Source organism: Sinocyclocheilus anshuiensis, unplaced genomic scaffold, assembly GCF_001515605.1.
Source record: "Sinocyclocheilus anshuiensis isolate Anshui unplaced genomic scaffold, SAMN03320099.WGS_v1.1 scaffold416, whole genome shotgun sequence".
Lineage (NCBI taxonomy): Eukaryota > Metazoa > Chordata > Actinopteri > Cypriniformes > Cyprinidae > Sinocyclocheilus > Sinocyclocheilus anshuiensis.
Window position 1 is genome coordinate 146,849 of NW_015554105.1, and position 25,582 is coordinate 172,430.

Consider the following 25,582-nt stretch of genomic DNA (forward strand, 5'->3'; position numbering starts at 1 on the left):
TATATTTTACAATGCAATTTACTTCCAAAAGTTTGTCCAAACTATGTTAATGTCAAAAGTAATTTGCAATGGTGTTCAGTCACCATTTCAGCCAAATTCTGGTGTGGTTCGCTTTTGTGTTTCTAAATCCAGAAAACGGATTTCACACTAACCGAACGAGACGAACGCTGGTGTCAAAACGCCTCAGTTCTGCTCCAACAAGCTCTAAAGTGAAAGCGCCCTTAAAGAGATCAGTCCACATGGAAACAGATGTGTGGCTATGTCTGAGGGAGCACTTACTTGATGTAGTAGGGCACTTTATTCTGGGACACTGCTCTCTGCCAGGGCAACTGCACCGAAGCTGCGGACACATAATTAAAGATTGATTAGAGTGGAGATCAGGGGTCTGATCACGATGCTGTTGGTAAATGAAGCATTAATTAAAAACATCACTCTCATATCAGCGGATTAGCGCGCTTTTAATTTCTCCAGACACTGAAGTATCGTTCCTGAGGTTCACACTGGATATATATATCACACAACTGCACTCTCAGCAGAACTTACTGTATGAAACACTGCTTTCACAGCGCATGCCATGGGATTCAGGATGTTACAACTTCAAAGAACTCAAAAGTTCTGAGTGATGGTCTTAAGTAAAGAGCTTTTCACGTGTCTCATGTCAGCATTACACAATACACTGAACTCTATGGATCGAAGCCTCAAACTGCAGAGTTACTTCTGGCACAAGCATGGATGGGAAAGGAAGGAAGGAAGGTAACAAGGTTCAAAGGAGAAAAGAAAAAACCTTGACCTCATTTGCTGTCAACATTTCGTGAAGGAAAAAGCAAAAAAAAATGACAAAAGTAGGTATGGGGTATGAGAGAATATTTTGTTTCATGCACTGTTATTGTTACATCTTGTTATTTCATTCAACGTAACTGGCACATTTTCATTGCCAATAAAGGAAACATTAAAACTGATAAAATAAAACGAGTGTGTGTGTGTGTGTGTGTGTGTTAATGACTGCTCTTGACAGAGAACACAGTGGACAATTAACCTCTGAATTAGTAAACACAAAAGCAGTGTTAAAGTGTATCTGTGTGTGCTGCGGTGTCTGATTTTCTACACTATCTGACAGTGGCTGCGTCATTTTTCATGGCTGAGAGCTATTGTTTGTCTGCAAATTTAAACTTGTGCCAATTAAAATCTAATTATTTTTGTCCCCTCATTAAGAATGAATCGGCAAACCTCTGTGAATACAACACTGCTTCTATTAACACTCTACACAAGCTGTTATATCTGTGAATATTGTATGAACGTTGAATATTAAAACAAAAGTAGAGTAACAACTGAAAAATGTTGACAAAAAAGAAAAAAGAAAGATGTAAGTAAGATGCAAGTCTCTTAGTAAAGCAACATCAGACATTTGTTCAACAAACTGCATGATTTGAAGTATCATGTCAATTATGTTGATAAGCTTTGCACTTTAATACCCTTGGTTCCAAGTTTGATCAAATCTCTAATCATATACAGCAGTAGTATATGTGTAAGCATATGTATAAGCATCTGAAAAGATGTGTAACCAGCAAAGTGTGAAGTATGTTATGTTTTAAATATGGGCGTGCTTCCCACTTGACTTCTTAACTAGTTCAACCAGCAAGACTTTACTTGTCAACCAACTTCACTAGCTGCTGGTGAACTGTGTTGGTCCACCAACTAGACCAGCTCCAAACTAGCACTAACCATTGGAAATTGATGCTAGTCTAAGCTGGACTTTTCAGGAGGGGTAGTAAAAGTAATCGACTCGCTCTTTAGGCTGCGCTGGAGACCAGTGAAATAAAGCTGACATCATAGTGTGAATTTATTCATGTGTTTTGTACTGTTTTAAAGTGGGTTAGTGACTCACTGGATAAGAAGTGTTGAGAGGAAGGTCCAAAATCCCTGTGTGCTTCCTGTAAGAGCTTCGACCTGTCCTCTACAGCCGCCTGGAGAGAGACAGAGACAGCAAGAGACAGAAAGTTAGGTTGGCTGCTAAATGGAATATGACAATATGAAAAATGCATCCACACAGTCACAGCAGGGCACAAATCTCAGCACATGACAGACAGTGATGAACAGACACACTCAGACATGGTCTTTCTGCACTGAGTGTGCTAAACAGATCCCGAGGAAAACAGATACAGTCTCATCAAAGCTCACACATAAACACACACGCACAAAACATTTGAGAAGCACATGCACTCTTACACACACAGACTGCACTAATGACATTTATTAGAATCATTCCTTAGGAAAAAGAACACAAAAGAGAAGGAAACGAAAAGAAAGAAAACAAATAAACAAAAGAAAGACAGGGCAGGGCAGGAAAGGAAATAAAATGAAAAAGGAAAGGGAAGGGAGGGGAAGGAAAAAGGAAAGGAATGGAAAAAGGAAAGGAAAGAAAGGAAAGGAAAGGAAAGGAAAGGAAAAAGGAAAGGAATGGAAAAAGGAAAGAAAGGAAAGGAAAAAGGAAAGGAAAAAGGAAAGGAAAGGAAAAGAAAGGAAAGGAAAAAGGAAAGGGATGCAAAAGGGAAAGGAAAGGAAAGGAAAGGAAAGGAAAAAGGAAAGGAATGGAAAAAGGAAAGAAAGGAAAGGAAAAAGGAAAGGAGAAAGGAAAGGAAAGGAAAGGAAAGGAAAGGAAAAAGGAAAGGGATGCAAAAGGGAAAGGAAAGAAAGGAAAGGAAAAAGGAAAGGAAAGGAAAGGAAAGGGATGCAAAAGGGAAAGGAAAGAAAGGAAAGGAAAAAGGAAAGGAATGGAAGGAAAGGAAAAAGGAAAGGAAAGGAAAGGAAAGGAAAAAGGAAAGGAATGGAAAAAGGAAAGGAAAGGAAAAAAGAAAGGAAAGGAAAAATGAAAGGAATGGAAAAAGGAAAGGAAATGGGAAATGAAAAAGGAAGGAAATTAAAAAGAAAAGGAATATGCAGAGCACCTGCATGAAAGGAACAAGAAGAGGAAGGTGGAGGACAGCAAAAGGGAACAGAAAAACAACAGGGAAAAGGGAAAAAAGTAATAGGGAATAAAGGAAAAGGGAAAGGCAAATAACAGGAAAGGACCTGCAGTAGTTTCCAGCGCATGTTGAGGTTGTCTAACTGGCGGTTGGTGGTGGAGGACAGCTGGACGTCCAGTGGGGTCAGCTGACCTGCCAGATCATTCACAGCCCGGACATCCTGTTTCAGAGGCGCGATCTCATCACAGAACACCTGAAACACACACACACACACACACAGAAATAAATCACATTACAGCCTTTATCTCTGCATATCGCCCAAACACAAACTTAAACAAATCATCAGCCGGAGCGCTTGGCAATGACTCATACAGTACCATGTGTGAGAGGTGTAACAGCGTCATCGTGGGATAAAACTATAAAAATAGCTTCAGGCAGGAAAATGATTAACTAGAATAATCCTTAAAGGAATAGTTCACACAAAAATGGAAATTCTGTCACTATTTACCCTCCCTTGTGTTCTTCAAAACCCAAAGGATTATATTTCTACTGTGGAATGAGTTAAGGAGGAGATGTTAGACTGGATGTTCACATAGCTCTTGTCCATACACTGGAAATAAAAAATTACCAGAGTCTGTCATACTCCAAACACAACACAATTTTATTATCTTTTAGGGTGCGTTTTTGTCATTTTTGAAGCTTGACAACCACTATTTCCTGGTATTGAAAAGCATCCTAATGAACATCTTATTTTATGCGCCACAGAAGAAAGTAAGTCATACAGGTTTAGAATTAAATGGAGGTGAGTAAATTCAATTCAATTCAATTCAATTCACGTTTATTTGTATAGTGCTTTTCACAATACAAATCAAATTGAAAGTTTCTACATTATATTTAGGAGTAGCTCCTAAATACAGTGAATTTAGGAGTAGCTCCTAAATATGATAAATGATGACAGAATTATATTTTTTAGATGTAATAATGGCAACATTCGTGAATAAGACCAGTTTTAGGCTCACCGTTGCTTTCTCAATGTGATCCTGTAGGGAATCTATGAGAAGGTCTCCCACGGGTTGCCATCCAGCTTTGAGCTCCTCGGCCTGGGCTAGACGCAGGTCCAGTTGGTCCATGGAGCTCTGGAGATCCTGGAGTTTATCTAGTGCTCTGTCCACCTGCTCTTGCCAGGTGCCCGCGTGTCCCATGAGCCTCTCCCAGCGCTCGCCCACCTCTGCAGTCTGCTTACGGATCGCTTTAGCCACCCGCTGGGCCTTCTCCTCTGGGCTCAGCTCTATGAAAAACCACAGACGCAAACTCCATTTAAGTCACGTCTTCACTTCAGTTGACCTCAATTAAGTTCATTTTGGAAGCTTTTGTAATAAAAGGTAAATTCAGCAGGCAACAAGGCATTCTATTATTGGGATGGTTTCTAGTTCTGTGATGTCATGTCTGAGCACAAAAACACACAAACTACGGGCTTTATCACACCTGGCTCACTTTCCCTGGATTTCTTTCAGAACCTGCCATGTTTTCTCCTTTAGTTTGGTTAGTTTATGCATAAAACCATTTCAAAAGATGGCAATTGCATTTGGATCCACATAAAAAATTTCAGACAGTCTAAAATTGTCTGAACAATCTGGTCTCAGCCTGATTGAGTAAAAGTACAGATATCTTACAGCGAAAACGACCATTACAAGTTCCATTCCATTCCATTACAAATTACAAACCACCATTTAAACAGTAAGTGTTTTACTCATACTGCATGTAGGCTCAAAGATGCACTAGTCCTCAACCCCTAAGATAATTTTCAGTGAAAAACAAGAGACTCAGAAAGAGCTTTATTGCCAAGTGTGGTTACACACACACACACAAGGAATTTTTCTTGGTGACAGAAGCTTTCAGTACACAGACAGGTTGACAAGTGACAAGACACAGATAACAAAAAATAAAAATAAGTGTGTAAAAATAAATATGTAAAAACAATACACAATAGACAAGAGACAATAAACAGTATATTGTATGTACAGATGTGCTATAGACAAATTATGCAAGGGAATGTGGGTAGATGTAAGATGTATAAGTCACTAGCATACGTATAATAAATATAAGTACAGATAGTTGGGTATTGCACATTTTTTATTGCACAGTGACGAGAACATTTAACTGTTCATGAGGTAGATGGCCTGAGGGAAGACACTTTTCCTATGTCTGGCTGTTTTGGTGCTCAGTGCTCTGTAGTGCCGGCCAGACGGCAACAGTTCAAAGAGGGAATGTGCTGGATGTGAGGGGTCCAGAATGATTTTACCAGCTCTTTTACTCACTCTGGATGAGTGCAGTTTTTGGAAAGTGGGGAGGGTTGTGCCAGTGATTTGCTCAGCTGTTTGGATTATCCGTTGCAATCTTCTAAGGTCTGATTTGGCAGCTGAGCTGAACCAGACTGTTATAGAAGTGCAGAGGATGGATTCAATGATGGCCGAGCAGAACTGTGTGCGCAGCTCCTGTGACAGGTTGAACTTCCTCATCTGGTGAAGGAAGTACAACTTCTGCTGGGCCTTTTTCACAATGGAATCAATGTGATTGTCCCACTTCAGGTCCTGAGAGATGGTGGTGTCCAGGAACCTGAATGACTCCACTGCAGTCACAGTGCTGTCCATGATGGTGAGTGGGGGGAGTGCAGGGGGGTTCCTCCTGAAGTCCACGATCATCTCCACTGTTTTGAGCGTGTTGAGCTCCAAGTTGTTGAGACTGCACCAGACAGCCAGCTCTTTAACCTCCTGTCTGTAAGCAGACTCGTCACCATCCTGGAGGAGGCCGATGAGTGTGGTGTCGTCTGCAAACTTCAGGAGCTTGACAGAGGTGTCTTTAGAGGTGCAGTCGTTTGTGTAGAGGGAAAAGAGCAGTGGGGAGAGCACACATCCCTGAGGGGCACCAGTGCTGATGATGCGGGTGTTGGATGTGAATTTACCAATTCTCACTAGCTGTTGTCTATCTGCTTTAAGTCCACGAACAGGATCCTTGCATAAGTCCCTGATTTGTCCAGATGTTGCAGGATGTAGTGCAGTCCCATGTTGACTGCATCATCCACAGACCTGTTTGCTTGGTAAGCAAACTGCAGGGGGTACAGCAAGGGTCCTGTGATGTCCTTCAGATAAGCCAACACCAGTCTTTCAAAAGACTTCATAACCACAGACGTTAAAGCAACAGGTCTGTAGTCATTAAGTCCTGTGATTTTGGGTTTCTTTGGGATGGGGATGATGGTGGAGTGTTCGAAGCAGGCAGGGACTTTGCACAGCTCCAGTGATCTGTTGAAGATCTGTGAAAAGATGTGGGCCAGCTGGTCAGCACAGGATTTCAGACAGGCTGATGAAACACCACCTGGGCCTGGTGCTTTTTTCTCTTCTGCTTCCTGAAGACCTGACGCACATCATCTTCACTGATCTGAAATGCAGGAGTGGGGGAGAGGGGGGTTGCTGGAGGTGTTGATGGCTGTGTAGAGAGTCAGGGCGGGTGTGGGGTGTGAGACCGGGAGTTTCAAATCTACAATAAAACTTATTCAGGTCTTCAGCAAGTTGTTAATTCGCCTCAGTGTTGGGGAATGTTGTCTTGTAGTTTGTGATGTCTTTAAGACCTTTCCACACTGAAGCAGGGTCGTTGGCTGAAAACTGGTTTTCCAGCTTTTTAGCGTAGCTCCTCTTAGCTACTCTAATCTCCTTATTCAGTGTGTTTCTGGCCTGATTATACAAGACCCTGTCCCCACTCCTGAAGGCATCCTCTTTGGCCTGACGAAGCTTCCTGAGTTTTGCTGTGAACCATGGTTTGTCGTTATTGTATGTTAAATGAGTCCTGGTAGGAATGCACATATTCTCACAGAAACGTATGATGCTACAGAATCTGTGAGCTCATCCAGATCATTGGCAACAGCTTCAAAAACTCTCCAATCAGTGCAGTTGAAACAGGCTTGTAAAAATTGTGAGGAGAGCAATCACATTTATTTTCTAAAATAAAAAAATAAAACTTCAAAACTGCAATAAATTAAGGTCGACACAATAGCCCCTTAAACGTCTACAAACAAACAACCTTCAAAAAGGTCTCAGCCATGTCCGCCTCTCATATATGAAACACCTGCGATTCACAACTACCTGCCACTGCACTTGCATTTGCGTAAAAGTTGCCTTGTTGACAAGTTTGGGTGATTGAGACATTGTACCTTCAATGCCCTGTAGATGGCAATATCATTTCTTTTGTATCAAAAATAAACTGCTACAGAAGCAGTAAGGTGTCATGCAAAATCTACTGGTGTACACAATACACATACTTATTCAAAAATGTCAAGTAGTGAGTAAAAGTTTCTTCAATTTTTGATACTCAGTAAAACTACAAAGCAGCCAAAAACATACTCATGTACAGTAACTAATTACATTTACTCAAATACTTTATACCTCTGATTTAACGGCCATAATGGATAATTTACCTCAGATTTTGGAAATAAATGAGTTTGCTTTGAATTTAAAGGATACAATAACTTGTGTGTTCCATGACATACTGTATCAGTCGCTTTTGATCATGTTAAAGTGGTGTCATTCATTAATCTGATGTGTATTCATCCATTTGCCGTGAGTGTGAGACAGCAGTGCTCTTGCAAAGAGTCTGCCTACACACTCGTCTGATTGGCTGTAATTTTGATTGATTTCATCGCATCTCATATCCAGACAAACTGCTTGTTGATTGAATCTTATCATATCAGTTAGAAGACAGTATAAAATTGCCACATACTGTCTGGAACACCCTTCGCGTTTGGGATACACCTACTGTAGGATTCCTTAAATGTTGCCGATGGGATGCTTGCTAGGTTTCAGAATAGACTGATACAAACAGTCTCACATTTATCAATACGACCACAACTTGACTTTTCAAGTTTTCCACATTGCAACTGACCGTGTTTAGAGAACATGATCGGTGCACGGTCACCTAAGAAAGTGTTTACTAATGAGTCCACTCAACTAATGAGCTAAATAGAGAAAGGTTTACAGATGACAGGAGGCAGATGTTTGGGCAATTTAGAAAGTGCCTAGGGCATGTCTACAGGCAGGGCTACAGCATTAACAGCTGCTCTTTCATTCAGCTTCCAGGCTTTCTGAGGACGTGAGAAGACACTTTAGCTAACGTCACCGTCACAAATGGCAGGACTGATTTCTTCATTCGGCAAATGCTCACCTCTATCTTTCATCTTTATATTTCTGTTTCAGCCGTGCGAGAATCAATTTACAATTCAAATGCGTTCAAGCGTTTCTGGAAAGGTTTGAAATTCAATTAAGATCCAGGGGTTGAATGGAAATGAAAGTGACGGTGTGGCAGTGGCTTGTTTATGCTTGTTTGATGACGAACACTGGAACCGATTGCTTTGCATTTTAAAACATATAGTTCAATTTGGAAAACATGCAGTTCAATTTGGAAAACATGCATTTGCGTGAACATTAGTGGTGTATGATTTTATCTGGGTAAGCTGCTCCCGCTGTGTGTTTGCGCGGGGCGGCAGAGCGCGTGAGCTGGTTATCGGTTCAGATAGCTGAGCTCTGCACTTTGATCGCAGGGATAAGAGAACATGGAAGCACAAAGATCACTCAAGGACTCAATGGAGGCATGTGAGATTGCTCTAGGTGTTCAAAGTGAGGCATGTGGAGATAGATCAGAAAACACTGCCCTGCTGAACCCAGCTGACTTCAATAGGAAAAAATGTGAAAGTGCAAAGTTGTGGTAAGAATATTAAATAAGCATATAAGCCGAGTCACACTGAATCTGCACCTTCAAAATTCCTTGATTTACTGTCAAGTTCTACATGTTTTCTGCATGTTTATTTCAGGGCTTTTAAATATATTAATTAATATACAATATAAGATTAATATAAATAATATGAATGCAAAAATATAATATAAAATATTTTATTATATAATATTATTAATATTATATCACTACTATATAATAATAATAATAATAATAACAACACAATTAAATAACATAGATTATGGAAGCCCTTTTCCACCACTTAATACAAAAATAAAACAAGGTAATTGTGAATTTTTCTCACATTTCTGACTTTTTTTCTCGCAATTGCGAATTTACATCTCGCTATTCTGACTTCTTTTCTCGGAACTGTGAGATATAAATTGCGTTTTATAAAGTCCAATTCTGTGAAAAAAAAAAGACTATTTTCTTACAATTCCGAGTTTATATCTCACAGTTCTGACTTTATTTCTCAGAATTACATGGTTATATCACACAATTCTGTCTATAACATGCAATTGCGAGTTTATATCTCGCAATTCTGAGAAAAAAGTCATAACTGTGATATAAAAAGTAATTTTTTTAAATTAAATGGGCTTCCATAACAGCTCGCTATGATTTATGATGATTAATCACAAAGGAAAGTGGAAAAACATTAACATCGCCTCATTAACAAAGAAGTGAAAAAATGCTGAATTAAAGCAGCACTATGTAACTTTTGGCGCTCTAGCGGTTAATAAACAGAACTGCACACATCCCGCGGAAGAACATTCCAACCGGAGCTACTTCTCTAAGTTTATGTCTATGGCGATTCACGCAGGTATGTGTTACTCCGCAGCGGTGACGACCTGACCAGGCTACAATAGTCCAAATATAAGTACTTATTATAAGTGTACTGTAGTGATTCGGAATAAGACAAAAACAAGGTTTGGAAGATGAATTCATGATGTACTCGCTCATTATATACATTTAGCAAATTTTGAACAGAAAAAGTTACATAGTGCTGCTTTAACTGTACCTTATTTCGTCTAAAATTGCACTTTTTGTCATAGCCCAGTCTGTTTAAATATTTAGCCTAATTTGATAATGTTGTCAGACACAACATCTTTGTGTTGCACAGAGTTAGGAAAGTCAAATCTAAATCTCTAATACAGGTTACAGCACACCTCTCCTCAAGCGGCCACATGATTTGAGATGTCCTTCATGTCTGTAGCTCAGGACGTAACAGTTCAGGACGAGTTACACAGAAAAGTAAAAAAAAAAGAGTTTAATGTTTGTTTCAATCACTAAGCCTCAGTACAGGCAGCAGTAATAGTTCTGCTTGCCTTAGTGAACACTTTCAGCTCTAGATGACTTTGGTGTTTTCTGAAAGACAGAAAACACTGAGCTTCAGGACTCTGAAAAGTGGAAATATCCAGCAGTCTCTGATCTGCCAATTAACCCGGTTTCACTGGGCATTCGCACACTCCTCCTAAACGCCTGCGCATGCCTACGCACATACACACACTTCACAAGCAGCTCTCTTTCTATCTGATAAGTGATGTCTGACGTTCGTCCTAAATTAGCTTTTCAAGCGGGTCCCAGCGGAAGTGTCCAGAGAGCCGTGGAACTTTCCAGACATCAGATACTGCAGTTAAGAGTGTGTTGACAGGAGGTGTCCGACTTATCAGAGAGTCACTTACATCAAAGAGCATCCCTCAGAGAGTGTCAAAATAAACTCCGCTGGTCTGGATGATGTGTGTGTGTGTGTATAATGTTCTCATACTGGTCTTAAGTTTCTGCAGAGGGGTTTTTAAGTGCAGAATGTTTACTGTAAAGGTTTCTCTCTCCTTGCTTCATAAAGCATGTGACTTGACAAGACTTACGCATTTCTTCCCTTTCCTCTCTACTTTTATTTTCATTAAACATATGGGAGGATGGTAGGATGAAGAAATAATAAGCTCTCACCGGTTTTGGGTTGTAGGTTCTTGCGTGGCTCTTCGGGTCCTTCGATCGGCTGGTCGGCCAGAAACATGCGTGCCTGATCCAATGTGCTGAGAACTAAATGCTCACGCTCCTTAAGCTCCGCCCTCAGAGCCTGAAAACACAATCAGTTAACATCACATCACATCCTGTCAATCAGTCATTAACAGAGCTTAATTAAAGAAATCAGCAGAAATAAGAAAAAAAATGGGTGGGGAAAAACAATTATCGTTAAGAAAACAGTCGACCAATTAACAGAGAGAAATAAAAAGATAAATAGATGGATGGACTAGATAGAGAAACTGACAAATAAAAAAACAGAAATGGATGGATGGATGGATAGATAGACCGACAGACAGACAGAGAGAGATACAGATGGATGGACGGACGGACGGATGGATAGAATTAACAACAGTTTTGCCAGACTACTTTTGGATTTCTTTTCATGAATTTCATTCTTTTAATCAGACACAGTCCGTCATTTTCTGACAGTATGCGTTCATTGTTTATGTAAGCCAGCACTCCATCCAAGAGTGTGTGTGTGCTTGTGTGTGAGCAGGAGATCAGTGAGAGCAAAATGAAAAACAAAGAGATCAAGAAAAGGTGAGAATGAGGGCAGTGAAGGACTGATAGGGTGCACATATAAAACGGACATTGAAGTGCAATTGCAAACACAATCTCCGAGGTCAAACGAGGCATTTCCGCAGGGTCACACGCAAATTAGCCAAACTAATAGCCGTTCTCTAACTCTTACAAAACTAATTCCTGCCTTCAGGCAGCACAGGACTTCTGCACAGTCAGACACACACACACACACAATTAAATGAACAGCCAAATCTCAGCGGAGAGGAAAACTGGATTACCATTCCTCTGATAGTTGGGCCCCTCAGGCTCGACTGGAGAGCAGGGTCACGGCACCCTCCACACTTCTGAAACGGTCGTTAAACAGAGCCGGAGGAAGTGATAAGCCTTTTAATTACATCCTGCTACAGTAAACCTAGCGAGCACCAGCCGCACATTAGAGGCCCGTGATGAGGACAGAGAGGAAGAGGAGCGGTCCATTAAACAGCATTACGGAGATGTTAAGGACCGATATTAAAAAAATCATGAAGATTAGAGTAAGATGAAGAAAGAGACACATATAAGGTCAAAGAAGAACCTCATATATGAGCGTGTGTGTGTGTGTGCAGCTCGCTGGATGATACACGGCAATGGATAGACTGCACTGCTTTACTACTCTGAAGACTACTGGGATAAGGATGTAAACTAGTGAATATCACCTACATTTTTGTGTGTTTTAGCTATGGCAGTGGTCCTAACAGCATTAAATATCCAATATACACATAGCTGTGATTGCACAGCAATTGGATTGCTTATTAGGGTCTGTTTATACTACAACAACTGTACTCAAATTAGAAAACACATTTAAAGGTGGGGTAAGCGATTTTTCAAAAACGCTTTAGAAAACTGATTCGGGCCGAATAGCAAAAGATACATTTTTAAGGGCCGAATCGCAAAACAAACTTGTAGCCAATCAGCAATAAGGGGCGTGTCTACTCGTGATGTGGAGGAGAGAGCTTTCAGTGCATAGGACGGACATTAGCTGAGCCGAGCGACAGAAAGATAGAGATGGCGGATAAAAAACAAAAGAGGAAAACGTCTGCGGAACAAAAGTAGGCTTAAGGCAATAAGGCAAGAAGTAGGACCCATGTAAATATGGGATCAGCTTTCCAGCGCTGGAGAGAACTCAAGGAGCGGAAGGCCTGCGATCGGACGCCGAGGTTGCTTTGTTTCTTCTCGATAGGCGAGTAACACCGTGTCTGCACCGCAACAGCTAAAGTCTGTCTAGTACACTGGACGCGACAAAGCGGACCGTTGAAAATCATTTGAAATTTGTGTCAATACGTCATGAATAGAATGCAGAAGTTTTCTGTCGGGGATTTGTCGTGTCGTGTCGTGCCGCATCCAGTGTAGACCATAGATATGTATATATATATCCATGGTGTAGACCGCATCACTGATTATAATGAGTTCTATAGTATTTTGTCGCGCTGCGCCACTCGCGTCCGGTGTAGACACGGTGTAACATTGGTTTTGCTTTGTTTCACAGAACTAATCATTGCCTGGGTTGCGTACGTATGTATGGGGCGGAGTAATCAAAATAGGGGCATGTTTGTTTTGGTGATTTCAAATGTCAACACTGGTTACCAGAAATCGCTTACCCCACCTTTAAAACAATTCCTATTCACACGGATCCACTGAAACTACTAAAAGTGCAGTATTATGCATGCCAGGCCAGTAGATGGCGATGACTGAACACATAATACGCATGTGCACGACGTCAATCATTTTCACAAATTCGCTTTTTTGTAGTGTACATAGAGACGATTATGGTATAGTTCTCAAAAACTTGCACTTTAAAACCCAATTTCAAAAACACTGTTGTCATGTAAATTAATGGCCAAAATGCAAAAAGGTTTTCTGTTTTTTGCTGAAAACGGTGTTGTGTAAACACCCTTTTAATCTGACAAATTGTGACTCACCTCAACAACTGTACACATCTCTGCTTTGCAACAGTCCTTAAGTTCTTCCTCATCCTGAGTAGTTTGGGATAAACCACGCTTTGCTTTTTACTAATGTTTGCTTTTTTCTTCTTCTTCTTTTGACTTGACCACTGATAGTCACAAAAATAAATACCATGGTTTAAACTGTATAACCTTAACCAGCCTAAATATACAGTTTCATTAAAGGCTTAGTTCACCCAAAAATGGAAATTCTGTCATTCTCACCTTCATGTCATTTCCATAAGACTTGGGTTCAGCTTCGAAACACAAGTGAAGATTTTTTTAATGAAACCTAATGAAAGATATTTCTGTCCCTCCACTGAAAGTCCATTGACGCATTAAAAAGTTAATAAAAACATTGTAAAAGTAATCCATATGAATCCAGCAGATTCACATAAACACTGATGGCGTATAAACAGTGATCAACATGCATATATTAACAGAAGGTCAACTGTACTTGCTTGACATGCAGGAGCCAGTGAGGTCGGTTCTTGCACATTAAGGATGTTTGAGCTTCCATATAGCATATTTGATGTGATCTATGCATATACATTTTTATTACGTCTAAAGTATTTCTGTTTATCATAAAGAGGGTGTAGTAATGTTTTGCCCATGTGCCACTGCATTTGGTTTAATCACTTTCAACTCATTCAAAAATAAGAAAACGAGAACTTTTCAGATTAAGAAAAAGTTAATAACATTTTTTAAAAAGATAATCCGATGGATGCGGTTGATTTTCCAACCATCATATATATGGTCTTGCCTCCATCTTAGCTCTATCAATCACAAAATAAAAGTCCTCTTCCAACTAAATAATCTTATTTATAATAAAATATGACATCAAATAAAGCACACAATTGATATATTCACAAATATATGCTAAATAGCTCCAACAAAGTGATAGTGTGTCTTCAGAAGACTAAACGGCTCGATTCATATGGATTACGTTTATGATGTCTTCATGAACTTTTTTAAAGTTTGAAAGTTTTGGACTTTCATTAAAGGAACAGAACTATTTCAGGTTTCATGAAAAATGTCTCCGTTTGGGTTTTGAAGATGAATGGAATTCTTATGGGTTTGGAACGACATGAGGGTGAATAATCATGACCATTTTTATTTTGGGGTGAACTATCCCTTTAAGATGCCTCTTGTAGCTGAAACATGCTTTAGTAAACAACCTTCACCATCAGTGGCAAAAATCAGATATCTCTTCCATCTCTCTCTTTCACGAAGATGATTACTGTTTCCACTTTTAAAGCCAAAAAGCAGCAAACTATCATAAGTGCTCTCCCTGAGCTCTTAAAACACTTCTGACAGACACAAACAGCCAAACACAAAAGCATGCACATTCACAGTCCTAAATGGCACATAATGAATAACCTCTGTGCCTGGAGTGAAAGGCCATTGAAAACCATGAAATGGCAAACCGCTCCACACATCCGGAACACCTTTAAAAGACTCCCAAACAAGCACTCTAATGGCTCAGCTCCAGCCAAAACACCCTCGAGGCTAGTTTTTGGGGAGGATGGATGTGGAGAGACTGTACTGTCTGTCAGCTGTAGCAGCCTTTTGCCCTTGACAGCCTGAAGCTCAGGTCGAAGATGCTGGAGTGGTGCCAAAGTGCCACTTATAGCAACGCACAGCAACAATAATTACCTCCGCGCTGCTTTCATCAGTTCAGAATGATGTCACTCTCACGTTTTAATTGAACTGAACAGACATCGTGTATAAGTCAGACTGGTGCAGGTTCAGGACAGTTAGGCATCCGTGGCATGCTGTTGATTACAGCAGAAAAGAACTGTGTAACTTGTTTCGAGGAAAACAAACAGAAAATGTGTCTTTACAGTAAAGCACATACAGTGGACGTCTAAGATTGAAGACTGAAAAGCTTGCAGTTTTGTTAAAGCATTTAAATGAAATCATTTGTGCAAAAATATGTTATTTGAAGTTATTTTCAGGTGGAACTACATTTCAAGTCTTGTGAGAAGTTCATATAAATTCATACTGGAAGTTTTACACTGTGAATTATTTCATGCATGAATTATTAAATCACAAAGTAATATTTTTAATGTTTGTTTTTACTTTTAAACAAGTGAAAAATCATGTCAATAACTTTTTTTTTTCAATATATTTGATTTTGAGGGAGTTACTTATCTAGCCACTGCAGTGGAAACCATGCAACAATGGTATAAAAAGTGATTCAATAGAACTCATTGTTTGGTCTGAAAAAAAAAATGGTTTTAAAACATTTACTAAGTGCAAATGGTATGAATACACATAAGAAGGCTTAAGAAGTCTGTCTGACGTTTTTCATCCAAATTAACCTCTTTATCAGACACCTAGGCTATTATGCATGGGTTTCTATCTAAGTACTGTACTTCTGAATGGGCTGAGGCTGGGATTTAGCTGGTTTGAAGTTGAAGTATTTGATGATCGTATACTATGTGCAGAAAGCATTCACTCAATATCCCTATCTCATTTTTGACAGATGTGGCTTTTTCTTTGGAAGTCTTGGAGCATTAAATAACAACAATAGAAAGGACATTTGAAAAACATCACATTCTATGTCTCGAAACTCAATTTATTAATTTAAAAATGGCCAACTTTTATTTAAAACAATCATTATCATACTTGAGCACAAATACACACACACACACACACACACACACGAACGCAATCATGCACACACTTCCCTGTCCTCGTTTATGCCTCTGACCTATGACCTAATAAATAAATATAGACTGTAAGCATTGAAATAAACGATCAAATCTGAAGACTATTTAATATTGCTGTTTAATAAAACTGTTCAAGTGTAAATTATATCATAATTTTGATAAAACATTCAAAATAAGGCTGAATATATATATAGGCCCAATAGTGGACAGATATATTTTCTGTCAAAGAAAGAAAATGTACAAGAAAAATATTGTTAAAATCTGGATAAAAGTATTTCTGACATCCTATTTATTTGTTGTGGATTTAACACTTAACTCCTCTTCCCGTCACCTTTTTGAATATATGATGCAATATCTCAAAACAAAAAATAGACACAAAGACAATATTTAAATGGAATTGTAGACAGCACTTTGGGGGTTCAACACCTGGTGGTTGGGACATGGTGCTACAACCTAAATGGTTCAAAATGGTTTCCAAACATCTGTCCACTGTAGTGGACACCATGCGTGAAAGGGTTAAGCAATTTTGTTGTTCTTTTTTGCACAAAGCAGAAAGCGTTTAGCGCTGCAGCAAAAATAAATAAAAGCCCACAGATGAGTATTAGGTGTGTGACACTTTTTCTGTATATTATTGGTCTTGTGCTGCCAGAGAGAATGATGAGAAATAATTTTTCTATACAAGCAAGTCACTTTATGGTGTCCTTGCACATATCATGATAACAATGTTTCTGGGTTTACTTGCTTCACAAACTATTTTCCTGTTTGACTCTGTAAAGCTGCTTTGACACAACCAGTACTGTATAAAGCGCTATACAAATAAAGGTGACTTGACTTGACATGGACATGACACATACAGATATAGACTACACTATATAAAAAAAATGAAAAATACCATTGATGTTACAGGTTCTCCACGACACCACAGATACCACAGAGTGTTTGGGGTCTGTGATTTTTAAATGTTTTTATTATTACTACAATTTAAAATACTTATTTTTCAATGTTAATATATTTTCATGTAATTTATTTCTGTGATCAGAGCTGTATTTTCAGCATCATTACTCCAGTCTTCAGTGTCACATGATCTTCAGAAATCATTCTAATATGCTGATTTGCTGCTCAAGAAACATTTCAGTTTTTTTTTTTTTTTTAATCTGATTAATGAAATGTTCAAAAGAACAGCATTTATTTGAAACTGAATTTTTTTTGCAGCATTATAAATGCAGAAACTGTACAGACAACATTAGCAGCCATTTCAGATTAGATGAGCTATTCTATAACATTAATCTCATGATAACACTTTTAATGGGGACCAATTCTCATTAACTATTAACTATGACTTTTTCCTCAATAAACTCCTAATTTGCTGCTTATTAATAGTTATTAAGGTAGTTGTAGGATTAAGGGATCTAAAATATGCTCATGCAGAATAAGACATTAATATGTGCTTTATAAGAACTAATATGCTAGTAGCAAATATGCAGCAAATATGCATGCTAATAAGCAAGTAGTTAATAGTGAGAATTGGTCCCTAAACTAAAGTGTTACCACTATGTGAATTTGAACATTTATTCTAGCTATAGTTAAATACATTTTCTGTGATAGCAAACAGCACAGCTGAAATTGAGTTGAACCTGGAACACTCTTTGGAAGAATGGATAAAGACGACACTCCTTTATGACCGAGGACTAAATGTCTAGGCCTCGGCGGCTTTATTCAGTCTCGTATTCAACTCTTCGAGGATTCACAACCCAAATGATCAGAATAAATCACACAGACGTCACCGTTATTGAACAGAGCTGAGTCCGGCAGAGTAACAGCAATCAGTGCAAAGACAGTTTCCAGCTTTTTAAGGTCATTATTTCTTTTCTGGGTGCCTGGACTAAAAAAAAAAACCTTACAGTGATGAGATTAATGCAGCATGATAGTGCTCACATAAGAAAAATTAGAAACTATGTGCATATACATTTCAGTCTGTTCTTCACATTAAACTCTTTTATAGCTTCAGAGGATTTATGGACTAGTTTTATGATACATTTACAGTGCTTTTCTGTCCTTTCTGACCACTGTATGGAAAAGAGCAGTGCGGACATCTGGCTACATTTCTTTTATGTCCCATGGAAAAACATACAAGTTTTAAATGATATATGGTCAAATGATGACAATTTTCCTTTTTGTTTGAACTATCCTATTGAAATGATGATAAATATAGTGTCTGATATTACATAAATCATTTGTCCTTGTAACGGTCAGAAGCTTTATCAGCATTACACCTTTATCAGTAAAACTGAGAATACCACACACTTTCCCACTCTCAGGACTTTACAGCAGCAATAAAGAAGGCTCTTCTATTGGATAAGTAGATGTATGATTAATAAACACTATTACTGAGACATAAGGATACTGTCCTCAAGTACTCTTTACACTTTATCGCCAATAATCAAATGAACGCTGTGTGGAAAAATGACATACATGAATATGCTAATAGACACCCGCCACACGCAGAGACACACTCAATATCCATGAACTGTGTTGTACACCAGCTGAGAGGATAACTGTTAAGGGATAATTCTCTAACAGACACATTTTGAAGTATATTTATTTAATAGGTAATTTTACAAAACGGGTGCTATCTGTGACCATCGTGTGTGTGTGTGTGTGTGTGTGTGTGTATACACAAACACTGTACATAGTCACACATTGGTTTGAGGACCAATTTTCACTATTATGACATTTGCTTTAAAATCATAATTTGCTGCTTATTAATAGTTAGTAAGGTAGTTGTGTTAAGTTTAGGTATGGGGTCAGATTAAGGGATCTAAAATAAGGTCATGCAGAATAAGGCATTAATATGTGCTTTATAAGCACTAATAAACAGCCAATATGCTTGTGATGCTAATAAGCAGCTAGTTAATAGTGAGAATATGTCCCTAAACTAAAGTGTTACATAAATATAAAGATTTTAGATGAAAAAAAAAATAGATAAGTAAATAAATAATTATATATTTAAATACATTTGTGTCCCGAGAGAAGTATGCCAACCCTGTTATCATTTTGGTAATGCAGGATAAAAAATAAATAAAAAACAAATAATAATATAAAATAAAAATGCAATATATTAACCTAATCAGTTTTTGAGGAAATGAAACTCTTCAAGAATGCTTCCGTTTTTTAATCACGTTATCTGATATTTTTTGGTTTCTCATAAAGAGATGAGCTGAATGTCAACCGTGTTACCATGATTTTGTTTCATAAACAACTGATACTTGAAAACTTCAGATTATCTTTCTATTAAGCTCCTTGTAGTTTCAAGCCTTAAATGTCATATTAAACTGTGAAAGTGTCAACCCTGTTACTGTCAACCTTGTTACCTTTTTAAAGGCATAATTGTATCCCAGTATATTATGCTTATTTATATATTAAATAAAATATATTCATTTAGCTTGAGATGGTACAATGCAATTAACGCTTATATACATTATTTCATTGAATATTAAAAGTAAAAAAAAAACATGTATTTTAAAAATCACCGTTTCCATTTCATTTAATGGCCTCATTACACTCAATTAATCTTGGAATAAAGGTCACTCTGCGTCTCTTTAACTGGCTCATTGTCTTTATCAGTGGAAGTTTTCAGACAGACAAGTCTCTCAGACCTCACACAAATTATTCATTTTCACTTCCATCTCGAGTTCTGGGGCGCTCTATCCTGGTTGCCCGGTTGGCACGGCACACTAATCAGCCGTGACGTGTTCAAAAGGCTTGGCGTTTTATACCCACGCTGCTAAAGCTCTTACCAGGGCAGCCAGCTCAAAGACAATCTATTATAAGAGCCCAAGAAAAATATGAGGTGGCGAGAGAGAGAGAGAGAACGTCCAAATGGGGGGCAATCTTTCTCTTGGCTCCAGAGAATCATTAGTCAAACTGTCTGAGAAAGAGAGAAAGATAGATCGAGAGCATAACCAAACTGTCACACCTTCCCATAATCCCTGCAGTGGTTTTGTCTGGTATTGTAGGTATTCCTGCATCATACAGCAGAAAGAAACCAGAAAAACATGTCTGTACTGATCGAAAGCTTCAAACAGAAATCTCCTTAAACAGCTCTTAATTATGAGATGCATCTCTGTATGTAAACATTTCAAGACATCATATGTGATCTCGGGTCAGTCAAACACTGATTTAAAACGATTTCAGGGAAAGGTGAGAGTGTAAACGCTCTGATTGTTCAGCTCAGGCCTGCTATAAGCTTGATTACTGTCATTATCTCACAGACAGTTAATGACACATGTGGGTCATTTGTTATTTCAGTGACACTGTACACTGTACGACACATGATCAGAATATAACGGCCCAATATGATCATTTAGCTGAGCAGCATAAACACTACAATATTCCCAGCAGGAGAATCTGATGAGACAATGAAAGGCTGGAGAACGGAGAGGGGAAAAATGTGTTGAAGATGATAGGATGGAAAGGAGAGTCAAGAGAGACAAAATGAGACGGGATGAGACCAGAGAAGACGCAGGTGAGACAATATGACTGTAGAGGAGAGAGAGGAAACAGGACAATAAAGAGGAAAAGAGACAAGATGAGACAGGCCAAGATGTCTTTGCACACACACACACACACACACACATATATATATATATATATATATTAGTCTGGTGGGTAAACTATAAAATGTACGAGCCAATGGTGATTCTATTGCCAATGTGTGTGTAGAGGGTTGATACATATGTTTGTTTATCCACTGCTTTAATGTCTTCATGCTTTACACACAACATTCGAGTATTTACAACAATTCCCCTTTTAATTGTGTTTCCTCAGCTGATAAGGCTGAGTGTTTCAAGGTACATAATGAGACGAGACGAGATGACACAGCCTGAGAAGAACGAGATGAGAGAGGAGAAGAGACAATGAGAAGAGGGATATATGAGAGAGAACGCTACAACACTGATATGACGGAGTTGCGATGAGAAGAGAGGGACGGGACAGTATGAGCTGAATTCGAGACAGTAGCTGCGATGAGGGTAGACAGCGATGAGACTGGCTCTCACCGTGCAGTGGGTCTGCTGCTGCAGCACTGTGAGCACGTCTCCTCCGATGGGCATCTGTTTGTTCAGTTCCTCATCCTTCACACAGATCCAGCAGCTCAGTTCCTCCAGGACTGACAGAAGACGGTTCCAGCGCTCAGCACTGGCCTCCAGATGAGCCCTGCACACACAATTACACATGCATTCAAAAAAATCGTACAAATCTTGGCACTAATGAAGATGTTACATTTAGAATGCATCAGGATTCTCCCACAAACACGTGGTTGAACACAACAGTTCCAACAGTCTTTCTCTGAACAGAATGAGTGCAACAGGTGAAACTTGTTGTGTGTGTGTGTGTGTGTGTGTGCGTGCGTGCGTGCGTGTGCACAAGGGTTAACAGTGCAAGCATTTTACTCACATATGTGATTAAAAATATATGTGCGAGAACTGTAACATGCAATTAGGGGGATCTGTGTGAATAAAAAAAACATTATACAATGTAATGTCATAAAAGCCTTAAATATCTTACATGGTGTAACAAACGTCTTGATCATTTTAAGAGGTGTTAAATTTGGCGAAGGAAAAACGGGATTCTCCATACAACCTAATGTGATTATTAAACTTCAAAAGGCTATGATTTCATGAGATAAATATAAGCGCTGCACATTTCATAGTAAAAACCCGGCACTGTTGTGCATTCTCCAAGCTCACGCTTTCAGAGCAGTTCACATTTTAGCCAACAGATTGCTTATGATCTACAGTTGATGTATTATGACATTGTTTACTTTATGGTGTTTATATTGTAAAATGTTGTAGATGGTTGTAAAAGTGCATATTTGATCTCCCTCATCTGTTTCAATGAGCAGCCAGCATTAGTAAAGCACAGACATTTCAAAATAAGAGTCCCAATATATTTATAATTACACAGATATATGTATAACTGTAATAAACAGACCATGCCAATATAGTTTATACAATTTAAAGTAGGCCTATAAATAATTACATAATTATTAAATACAGTTTGAAGCAGAAATATATATAACTAAGTACTTTTTGTATTCTAATAAATTAAATCATTTTACTTGTAAATGTCTCCTTGTGTCCTTTTATTAAAGGGAAACACATTATACATTTTAATTGCACCCCTAAAGTTTTTTTAATGCACTCATTTTTTTAACTTAGAAAAAAGAAGTGTCAAGCCCTGGTGTGTGTGTGTAAATGGATGTATCAGCAAGACTTGTAATTACACGTGTTCACTAATTAGTGCCTAATTAGATTAGAACACAATTACACTGTTTTCCTCTCTCTCACACACAGTCACACTCTCTTGTTGGTCCATTTTACCATTTTAAATGGTACACACACACACACACACACACTCAGATCGACAATAGAATTGAAACACGGCTCCATCTGTCCTTACGAGTGGCTCTTACCATTAATGTGTGAGCACTTGAACTTGAGGTTTATGTGTGTGTGTGTGTGACTGACCGTATATTGGCTGATTTGGCCTTCAGGTCGTTCCAGCGCTGGTTCATGTCATCCAGTCTCTGTTGGAGGAAAACTGCTTCCTCTGAGCTCCCCAGAGCCTTCACCATCTTCATCTTATTCCCGTCCACACTCCTGAAGACATCATTATGTGCCTCAATCTCCGCCTGGATGTCCTACACACAGAGAAAGAGAGAGAGAGAGAGAGAGAGAGAGACTGCTTTAATTGCACTGTTGCCACCTTCATTATGTGGATTCATTATAAGGAAAGATAAATAAATCAACAAAGACAAACAGAGACGTTTCCACACCTCCGCTGAGGAAAGCACACAATTAAAGCTGTCAGTCTGATACTGAACCTCTCCACACACACACACACACACACACACACACACACACACACACAGCAACTGAACTGATGATTAATCTCACTACATGTGAAAGCACTCATGAAGCACACAATCTAGTCATTTATACCTCTGACAGCATCCAACATAATTATTAGTTATGAAAATCTCATTTTTTTATATATATAATTTGTTTAAAGTTTCTGTAAAGCTTTAGTTATTTTTATGATGAATATATATATTTTTAAGTCACTATTTTCAGTTTAGTTTTAGTTTTATGGTGGCTACATTATTATGTTTTTTTAAGGTTTATTTAGTTTCAGTAGATTATTGCTTTCGGTTTTCATTCCTTATATAACACAGCACCACAATTTATATCATACCTATCACACCTATGATGAAAACACAATTTATCACAACCTGCATCATGTTTAACACCAAATTGTAATATCAAACTGCCTTCAAAGTTTACTAGTGAAATGCACAACACCACAGCACACTGCAGGATTTTCTGTCAGGATTTTCTATCTAATGTCACTCTGGATATTTATAATACATCAACATCGTGTGGTTCCTGTGTGCTTCTTTCTGACAGAATACACTGACAGACTATTTTATTTATGCATTTATTTATTTAAAAAAATGTCCATTTCTTTGGAAATACATGCTAATAAAGCTGGTTTGAATTGGAATTTGACAGATTGAGACATGTAGAGGACAGTAGGAGGAGGTTTGGGTCTTTTCCAGTTCATTAGCAAAGTGCTCTCTGCTACTTCACAAACTCTCTCTCTCTTCTTGTTTAAAATTAAAAGACCTGCATTGTGCAGGTTTTAGCTTAAAGTAGGCACCTAAATAATTACATAATTATTAAATACAGTTTGAAGCAGAAATATATATAACTAAGTACTTTTTGTATTCTAATAAATTAAATCATTTTACTTGTAAATGTCTCCTTGTGTCCTTTTATTAAAGGGAAACACATTATACATTTTAATTGCACCCCTAAAGTTTTTTTAATGCACTCATTTTTTTAACTTAGAAAAAAGAAGTGTCAAGCCCTGGTGTGTGTGTGTAAATGGATGTATCAGCAAGACTTGTAATTACACGTGTTCACTAATTAGTGCCTAATTAGATTAGAACACAATTACACTGTTTTCCTCTCTCTCACACACAGTCACACTCTCTTGTTGGTCCATTTTACCATTTTAAATGGTACACACACACACACACACACACTCAGATCGACAATAGAATTGAAACACGGCTCCATCTGTCCTTACGAGTGGCTCTTACCATTAATGTGTGAGCACTTGAACTTGAGGTTTATGTGTGTGTGTGTGTGACTGACCGTATATTGGCTGATTTGGCCTTCAGGTCGTTCCAGCGCTGGTTCATGTCATCCAGTCTCTGTTGGAGGAAAACTGCTTCCTCTGAGCTCCCCAGAGCCTTCACCATCTTCATCTTATTCCCGTCCACACTCCTGAAGACATCATTATGTGCCTCAATCTCCGCCTGGATGTCCTACACACAGAGAAAGAGAGAGAGAGAGAGAGAGAGAGAGACTGCTTTAATTGCACTGTTGCCACCTTCATTATGTGGATTCATTATAAGGAAAGATAAATAAATCAACAAAGACAAACAGAGACGTTTCCACACCTCCGCTGAGGAAAGCACACAATTAAAGCTGTCAGTCTGATACTGAACCTCTCCACACACACACACACACACACACACACACACACACACACACAGCAACTGAACTGATGATTAATCTCACTACATGTGAAAGCACTCATGAAGCACACAATCTAGTCATTTATACCTCTGACAGCATCCAACATAATTATTAGTTATGAAAATCTCATTTTTTTATATATATAATTTGTTTAAAGTTTCTGTAAAGCTTTAGTTATTTTTATGATGAATATATATATTTTTAAGTCACTATTTTCAGTTTAGTTTTAGTTTTATGGTGGCTACATTATTATGTTTTTTTAAGGTTTATTTAGTTTCAGTAGATTATTGCTTTCGGTTTTCATTCCTTATATAACACAGCACCACAATTTATATCATACCTATCACACCTATGATGAAAACACAATTTATCACAACCTGCATCATGTTTAACACCAAATTGTAATATCAAACTGCCTTCAAAGTTTACTAGTGAAATGCACAACACCACAGCACACTGCAGGATTTTCTGTCAGGATTTTCTATCTAATGTCACTCTGGATATTTATAATACATCAACATCGTGTGGTTCCTGTGTGCTTCTTTCTGACAGAATACACTGACAGACTATTTTATTTATGCATTTATTTATTTAAAAAAATGTCCATTTCTTTGGAAATACATGCTAATAAAGCTGGTTTGAATTGGAATTTGACAGATTGAGACATGTAGAGGACAGTAGGAGGAGGTTTGGGTCTTTTCCAGTTCATTAGCAAAGTGCTCTCTGCTACTTCACAAACTCTCTCTCTCTCTGTGTCAGCCCTTTAAACAATATACACCAGAATACCAATGAATATACACAACAGCACTAACTGTATGCTGTTGAAACACGCATCAGAAAGCATAGAGATTAAATAAAGTATTATGCAAATATTACATTGAAGGCCCCAATAGAATTCACTGAGAAAGACACAAGAACTGACTACTTGCACTGTCTGACGGACACAAAGTGAGCAACAGTTCTTGTGGACAGGGCCGTTTCTAGCCAATTTGACGCCCTAGGCGAAATCCCTATTGCCCCCCCCCCCCCCCCAA

General features: G+C 38.4%; 1 protein-coding gene across 1 annotated transcript in view; it reads right to left on the reverse strand.

Annotated features, from left to right (window-relative positions):
* The window catches only part of LOC107669681 (utrophin-like), a 252,156-nt gene that overhangs the window by 75,344 nt on the left and 151,230 nt on the right, over positions 1–25,582 (reverse strand). The window contains exons 55-61 of the mRNA XM_016462031.1: positions 24,162–24,334; positions 21,000–21,156; positions 10,689–10,818; positions 3,983–4,251; positions 3,070–3,216; positions 1,886–1,964; positions 280–340 (exon numbers count right to left, since the gene is read on the reverse strand). Of these exons, the coding sequence (XP_016317517.1) occupies positions 280–340; positions 1,886–1,964; positions 3,070–3,216; positions 3,983–4,251; positions 10,689–10,818; positions 21,000–21,156; positions 24,162–24,334 (1,016 nt within the window). The remainder of the gene's footprint in view (positions 1–279; positions 341–1,885; positions 1,965–3,069; positions 3,217–3,982; positions 4,252–10,688; positions 10,819–20,999; positions 21,157–24,161; positions 24,335–25,582) is intronic.